Source organism: Dama dama, chromosome 18 (genome assembly GCF_033118175.1).
Source record: "Dama dama isolate Ldn47 chromosome 18, ASM3311817v1, whole genome shotgun sequence".
NCBI classification, from domain to species: domain Eukaryota; kingdom Metazoa; phylum Chordata; class Mammalia; order Artiodactyla; family Cervidae; genus Dama; species Dama dama.
The window spans coordinates 10,566,022-10,574,496 of NC_083698.1; the positions used below are offsets into that span (position 1 = coordinate 10,566,022).

Consider the following 8,475-nt stretch of genomic DNA (forward strand, 5'->3'; position numbering starts at 1 on the left):
ATTTAATCAATGCTTACTCTGGTAACATTCTTGACTTGTGTTGTCAGCTGTGTTCTGATCCCTGGATCCCGTCTCCCTTAAAGAGGCTGGAGGCAGTATCTGCTGAGAACCCTTAGCTGGAGTTTGGCCAGCTGATTAGCCTTAGCTGGAAGATATCCACAAGGACAGAGGAGGGAGCCTCTGTCAATATTTCTTCTTCTCTCGTACAAAGTATGAGTGCATTGGCAGAAAGCATAAGCACATTAAAAAGATAGAACACACACACAAAATGATTATTATAAATGCATTCTTGGATTCTGCAGTATTCTCTATTAAACCAAATGAATCATCTCTTTCTTTTTTCCTTTAAGGTGTCCAAATGTTGTGAAGAAGTCAGAGATTATGTTGAAGAAAGATCTGGGGAGGATCCGTTAGTAAAGGGTATACCAGAGGACAAAAATCCCTTCAAGGAGCTCAAAGGAGGCTGTGTGATCTCATAAGAAAAAAATGTTTTAAATCCCGTGGAACATCTTGAGCTTTAAAGATGTACTAATGTTTGGTCATATGTAATAATATGGTTAAGCATATACATAAATTTTAAAATTATAAGTGGTTAATAAAATTTGGAATGTGATAATGTGTAAGTCTATGGTTTTCTTAAAGTACTTACCACAGGGTTTAACACATAATTGACAACAAATATTGATTGATCCCTTTCTTTAACAATGATCTGTTTTATAATGAGTTTATATTATTCTGGATGCCAGCATATACTAAATGTTTTTATGTTTCTCCATTACCCTTTCAACCTCCTTAATATTCCACCTAGAAATTTCCTGGTTAGACCTACGTTTTCCTCAACCTTTCTCTTCCTTAGGGGATTAGGAAGTCTATTCTTTTGAGTCATGGAAGACCTATATTGGCAGAATGTGTGCTATGGAGATGTTTGTTGTTGATGCTATGGTTTTTGTATCCCCTTCTGAACCCCTCATCAGCAGCAATGGTTTTAATATAACCTCTTTCTACATTATTACCAATTGTACTTGTCAGCAATAGCATGACTTTTCCCCAGAATCCCAGTTGGATTAAGTGTTCTGTCTGTGGTCATGGAGCACGGTGGATTTAAGCAGCACATGTATAAGGGTTATGAGAAACCAGAAAGGTCTGGCTCTGGCACTTTACTGCCTACTTGACTTTGGACAAATTACTTAATCTTTCTAAATCTCAGTTTTTCCTACTGTAGAATAGGGATAATGAATTTCCTTTATAGTCAATCCTAAAGCAAATGAGCCCTGAATAGTCACTGGAAGGACTGTTGCTGAAGCTGAAGTTTCAATACCTTGGTCATCTGATATGAAGAGCCAACTCGTTGGAAAAGACCCAGATGCTGGGAAAGATTGAAGGCAAGAGGAGAGGGGGCAGCAGAGGATGAGATGGTTAGATAGCATCACCGACTCAATGGACATGAATTTGAGCAAACTCCAGGAGATAGTGGAGAACAGAGAAGCTTGGCGTGCTGCAGTCCATGGGGACTGAACAACAACAAAATATACCAGTTTAACTACAGTATTTAACATAATGTCTGGCATGTAATAAGATCCAATGTGTTAACCAGTATTATTACTGGAAGCAGAACTAGACAAAATATTCAGAATTCTTTAAGATACATGCTATACCCTGCCCTCCCCACGAAGACTCACCACTATAGTCCTTTTATTCTATGGCAGTGTAAAGACAATAGAATAATAGCTATCACCTGCACTATCTTCCTAATCAGTTTCTTCCTGGCATCTCACTGAGTTTTCATAAAACAGATTTCACCATCTTTGTGCTGATGACTAAGAGATAACTTGCCCATAAGCTTCTGTAACAAATGACAAATGTTAACTTGAAAACTATTTTTACTCCAACTCGGAAACTATTTTTGTTGTTAGTGTTTTTTGTTGTTGTTGTTGCTAGCCCACATGTACAGTGCTGTTTTTGAATACATCAACATCAGAATACTTAGAAATGCTAATTGACTGTCATCCTTTTAAAAACAAGGTAAAAGACCTTTGGGTCTGCGAGGGAATCTAAAGGTTGTTCCCAGGGCTTTCCCAGGTGGAGCAGTGGTAAAGAATTCACCTGCCAATGCAGGAGACAAAAGACACCTAGGTCAAGAAGATCCCCTAGAAGAAGAAATGGCAACCCACTCCAGTATTCTTGCCTGGGAAATCCCATAGACAGAGGAACCTGGGGGCTATAGTTCTTGGGGTCAGAAATAGTCGGACACGACTGAGCATGCACGCACACAAAAGTTGTTTCGGGTTTGGCTCCTAGCACAGTGACCTCCTACTCTGACCAGAGTAAGTGCTCAACAAAGATCTATTGACTCTTGTCCAGCCCCTTTTTCTTAACACATATCAAACGAGTCCAAGCTCATACTGCTCACCGCAGAGCAGACCAGTAATCTAGAAATGAGTTATTGGGGCAAGGCATAGCAACTTTATTCAAAAAGCCAGTATACCAAGAAGATGGTGGACTTGTACTCCAAAGAACCATCTTGCCTGAGTTAGAGTTCAGGCTTCTTTGATACTAAAGGGGAGTGAGTAAAGTCAAACGTTTCCTGGTTCCCATCAGCCTCTGGAGAGGATGTGTTAATGTCTTCCTTCCTGCAGTCATCCGCAGGTGGGCCTGGTCAGGATCCGTCCTGTAAGCGAAACAAAAGTATTTTTCCTAAATGCTCATTACCTGGGAGGCAGGATTCCCAGAGATTGGCCATTTTGTGTAATTTCAGCTCACAGGTGACATCCCCTTAGAGATTAACTCTTTTGTATTGATAGAATACAAAAGGTTCTCCCCTGTTACATGACGTTGTTATTGTTATTTGGTTGCTAAGTCGTGTTCAGCTATTTCGTGACCCCGTGGACTGTAGCCCGCCAGGTTCCTCTGTCCATGGGATTTCTCAGTCAAGAATACTGAAATGGGTTGCCATTTCCTGCTCCAGGGGATCTTCCTGATTCAGGGACTGAACTCTGGTCTCCTGCATTGGCAGGCAGATTCTTTACCACTGAGCCACCTGGGAAGCCCAGTTATATAATATGCTTTTTATATTAAGGGATTCGAAGATAGACTACAGTAGTCTCATCTTTTTTTCCTCTGCAGAGGCTTTTCTCCCCCCTGTGGAAAATAATAAAAACCCTCTCCAACACGCATCCCCCCCAGTACTGCCCATCTCCCTTTCCTATTCTAATTTTCCTCCATAGCACCCATCATCTTCTAGCATCCTACATATTTTATCTATTTGTTTAATTGTGGTCTGTCTCTAGGGTCTTTTTCTGTGTGCCACTTAATGTTCGTTAAGTGTTCCATATATCTTTTTTTTTTTTTTCCTGATTAAAAAAAAAAACAAAGTCTTGGCTTTGGCATTTACTGACATGTATAGTTTTAACAACATCCTTACCGTTCATCTCTCAACTGGAAATAGATATGGAAGCCAGATGATTTTAAATTAAAACCCTGACTAATCCACTTTCTAGTTGAGAACTTCAGGTAAGTAATTTCAACGTGTGAACTTTGTAAAATGGATTAAGATGGATCCTTATGTGACTATTTTAAATCACTTAGATAGGAGATAAACATATAGGTAAAAGGTAACAAATCCTACTCCTCTTTTAAGGTCACTGAAAACTCTCTTTGTCTCTCACTCCATCCCCAGAGTATATCTCCTAATTCATTTAACATAACCTTGCTTTCTCTTACTATAACGTATATGGTTGTCTTAGTATTAATGCTATGCTGTAAATTTCTTAAGCCAGAAGCTCTGTTCATCTTTGAAACTACCATGCCAACTAATAAGTTGTCTCTACAGTTTAATTAACGTAATAAGTGTTTAATTCAATTAAAAGCAGGAAAAGGCGGTGCTTTTTATATGGGATAATTTTTCCTGTTGGCTTATCTAATGGATGAAACCAACCAGAGACTAAAAATTCCTGTTGCTCCAAAATACAGATTGTCAGCAGAAATTTGAATACAATAAAAATGATAGGAAGGAAATACAGAGAAAGATGGTCCAGGAAGAGAGAAATAAGATCATGACTGTTTCTCAGCCTACAAAGCTACATCTGGTGGTGAGTGACTCTGGGTTTTTTTCAGAAATTACTTCAGGGTCAGGGATTACAAAAGGAATGAACAAAAAAATGCTCCAGAGTCTTAGTATTTGGCTCTTCAACAGAACTTCCTAATATTAGTGGAAATGGGTTAAGAACACATTCTTACTATGTCATTTGAGATACTTGAACTTTGATGTTCTGTACACATAAGTGAGTTTAAATTTTAGCCAGAAAAAAAAAAGAAAAAAAGAAAAAACCTCAATGTTATTTTAATTTGGATTGATTTGATTTTAGCCAGATTTCCAAACAAGGCTAATTTCAAACTTCTTAAATTCTTCAAAGAATATATTGCCACAAGGAAAACAGTAAACTGAGTAATGAAAATGACCAATTATATGCAGTAGAAATTAAAGTCTTCTATGGACAAGATTGATAAATCATTCTGATACCGTGAGTCATAAGTAACTATGAATGAAAATTGGAGCATCAGACCTCGTCATCCTGTGATTTCCTATTCTTTTTATTTAGAAGAGGAATCTTATGTTATAATAAATTGAACCAATATCAAATGAACCGAGTACATCAAATGTGGGTTAAATATTTTCCTGAAAGAAACAATCACTTTAATGACCTAAAGAGACACCATTTACTTTATAAATTTTAGAAGGGCAGAATTTGGGAGATAACCTAATTTTATCTATACCTACAAAATAGATGCAGAGAGGATCCATGTCTTATAAAAATTACAAGGCAAAACATGAACCCTGCTTTTTTTGAGCTCAAGTTAGTATTAAATCACTTCCCTGGTGGCTCAGATGGTGAAGAGTCTGCCTGCAATGCAGGAGACCTGGGTTCGATCCCTGGGTCGGAAAGATCCCCTGGAGAAGGAAATGGCAATCCACTCCAGTACTCTTAACTGGAAAATTCCATGGATGGAGGAACCTGGTAGGCTACAGTCCATGGGGTCGCAAAGAGTCGGACAGGACTGAGCAACTTCATTTTCTTTAGTATTAAATCAACTCCAATAAAACTAACTTCAATATTTTCTTATAGACTTTTCTTTATATGGATTTTTAACAGCATACATTAGAAAAAAAGTCAAAGAACTTTTTTCCTTTTCTTTGTATGTCAAGGTACATATGTCATAGTCTTTGCTCTTTTATACTTTAAAAGTGAAAATAACGACATGGTTAATTTTTTTTTTTTTTTTGTCATTCTTTAAAACATTTGTCAGGAGACAGTGGGCTGATGATAGAGGTTTGTTTCTGATTATGTCTGTCATCTTCACTGAAGAATGATTCCTACACATACTATTTTGCAAAACAACTTCTATTAGAAGAAACAGATACAAGTAAAAATCAACACTACAGTTGCATACAATTAATAATGGACTTTAACATTTGTCTATTCAAAATCTTTGCTTGACAAATTATGTTTTTGAGAATTCATGAGAAATTGCTTACCATGGTTGCTCTCTGGGAGATGAATGCCATGCTTAGGAATAGGGAGCTACCTGCTCTTTTTTTTTTTTTTTAAGTACCCATCATTTTACCATTTAAAATCAAACAACAACAACAAAACATTTTTCAGAATGCTGTGTAATCATGAGATTTCAGCATTTCCCAACTCATTTTAGTGTAATCAATTTACTTAATATGATTTTGGCATGTGAATTTGATTAAAACTATGAATTTTTAAGTATACTAATAGGCACTTCATCTCTAATTTAAGTCTGATAATACTGTGGAAAAAGTTAAAGAACCATTATGGTTTTATAACTATCACTGCAGGCAACTAGATGATTTCACAGGGAAGAAATTTCCAGGCCAAAATAACCCTACTTTTATGATTTGGAACAGGCATACATTAATTTACTTAACCAACCTATTTAATTTGGGTGCTGAGATTATTTAATTCAGGCCACATTAACTTACTTTCACTAACTTATTTAAGCTATTTTTAACCAAGCTTTTAAATTAAAGCAATGGGGAAAATAAAAAAAAAAGAATCAGCTCTGGAGACAGATTCGGTTTTCTTGTCTTGGCTCATTGCTTGCTAACAGGGAAAACTCCCGCAGTTCTTCTAATGTTGAGCCTGGGAGCTCCTAGAATGTGTGGTATTTCAAATACAAAAAATGAAGCTCCTAAATATATTTCTTTGTGAAAGTGGTTTATCAGATGTAGATACATAACAACAGTTAGAAATGAAATGCACTTTAGCTAGTTCACCCCTCCCTTACTCCATCACACATCTCACAAATTGGAAAACCAAACTCCAGAAGAAAATAAACGACTTTTCCTAGTGATGGCCAGTGGCAGAGCAAGGACTGGAACTCATGCTGCTGCCGCTGCTGCTAAGTCGCTTCAGTCGTCTCCGACTCTGTGCGACCCCATAGACGGCAGCCCACCAGGCTCCCCCGTCCCTGGGATTCTCCAGGCAAGAACACTGGAGTGGGCTGCCATTTCCTTCTCCAGTGCATGAAAGTGAAAAGTGAAAGTGAAGTGGCTCAGTCATGTCTGACTCTTAGCGACCCCATGGACTGTAGCCTACCAGGCTCCTCCATCCATGGGATTTTCCAGGCAAGAGTACTGGAGAGGGTTGCCATTGCCTTCTGCCCTGGAACTCGTGAGTACTCATCAAAGATTCTTTTCATTCTAATATATTCAATGAGGATAAGTGGGTGGAGCCTAGTGAGGAATTATGAACAAAAAACCCTTTGCTTACAAAACAGAGAATGACTATGGTGTCTAAGGCCAAGTACCCTAAGATACTCAGTTAATGCCTCCACTCAACTTGAATTTTTTTTAATTTAATTTTTATTGAAGGATAACTGCTTTACAGAATTTTGCTGTTTTCCGTTAAACCTCAACATGAATCAACCATAGGTATACATAATATCCTCCGTTTTGAAACTCCCTCCTGTCTCCCTCCCTATCCCACGGCTTTCGATTGATACAGAGCCCCAGTTTGAGTTTCCTGAGTCATAAGGCAAATTCCCGTTGGCTATCTATTTTACATATGATAATATAAATTTTCATGTTACTCTTTCCAAAAATCTCACCCTCTCCTCCCCTCTCCCCATGTCCATTCAACTTGAATTTGACTCTACAGGCAGGAGGTCATTTCTGGGGAGAAGGAAATATGCATCTCATCACTTGAGATACTTTATTTTCCTTTCTTCATGCTTCCTTTTTCTTCTAGTCTTTTGAGCATCATTAACAAGGTTTTAGACAGTTAAAGGGAAGCTTTGTATGGGAGGCAAACATTTGTCACATCATTCTTCTGGCTTTACAAAGTAGCAGCTAGATGCATATGGCTTTCCAGAAGTGGAACAACCAAAACTAAGTGGATCCACTGCAAACATACAGGAAGGTGCTTGAGCCAGAAATTCAAAACCCTTGGTGTCAAGTGTCATCCAAACCTTGACAGATAGGGAATGGAGAAATACTTTCTGGTAGGGCTTTATTTTTTTGATTTTTTTTTTTCATTTATTTTTATTAGTTGGAGGCTAATTACTTTACAATATTGTAGTGGTTTTTGCCATACATTGACATGAATCAGCCATGGATTTACATGTGTTCCCCATCCCGATTCCCCCTCCCACCTCCCTCTCCATCCCATCCCTCTGGGTCTTCCCAGTGCACCAGGCCCGAGCACTTGTCTCATGCATCCAACCTGGGCTGGGGATCTGTTTCACCCTTGATAGTATACTTGTTTCAATTCTGTTCTCTCTGAACATCCCACCCTCGCCTTCTCCCACAGAGTCTAAAAGTCTGTTCTGTACATCTGTGTCTCTTTTTCTGTTTTGCATGTAGGGTTATGGTTACCATCTTTTTAAATTCCATATATATGCGTTAGTATACTGTATTGGTCTTTATCTTTCTGGCTTACTTCACTCTGGTAGGGCTTTAAAATTTCTACTTCTGTCTTCTCCAGGACCATCCGCTTATACTTCAAACACTACAATTATTCCCCTGAAAAAAGAATAAAATCCCTGCTGTTGAGGATGCCAATTTATTAACGTCAGAGCTATAAACAATATTGACATCCCCAAACCCTTTTTTATCCCAAATTTGTAAATGCATTTCAGGCATTTAGCAGACTGGTTGTGTTCACATCAACAGATATGTTGTGCATTTCTGAGATGATAGCTCAGTTTCGTTTTCCTCTTGGGCCTCTTCTTAAGCGTCCGCATTTCCCCACAGTAAACATGTATGTAGCTGGGGGGAAAGTTACATGCTGTGTATTTCTGAAACTCTTGGAGAAGTGAAGGGCCGTTATTTCCTGCCTGGTAGCGTCCTCCTTTTCTTGCTTCAAGAACAAAACCCGGATGTGACTTGGGAAAAGAGGGGGTGGGGAAGGAACAAAAAGTAAAACTTTTGTTGTTTCTCCAGGAAAGTGGACT

The 8,475-nt window shown here is 38.4% G+C and overlaps 1 protein-coding gene across 1 annotated transcript in view; it reads left to right on the plus strand.

Moving 5' to 3' along the window:
• Nucleotides 1–580, plus strand: part of GNGT1 (G protein subunit gamma transducin 1) — a 177,092-nt gene extending 176,512 nt beyond the window's left edge. Inside the window, exon 4 of the mRNA XM_061166295.1 lies at nt 351–580. Coding sequence (XP_061022278.1) covers nt 351–479 — 129 coding nt within the window. The 3' untranslated portion in view covers nt 480–580. The remainder of the gene's footprint in view (nt 1–350) is intronic.
• Nucleotides 581–8,475: the final 7,895 nt, after the last annotated feature.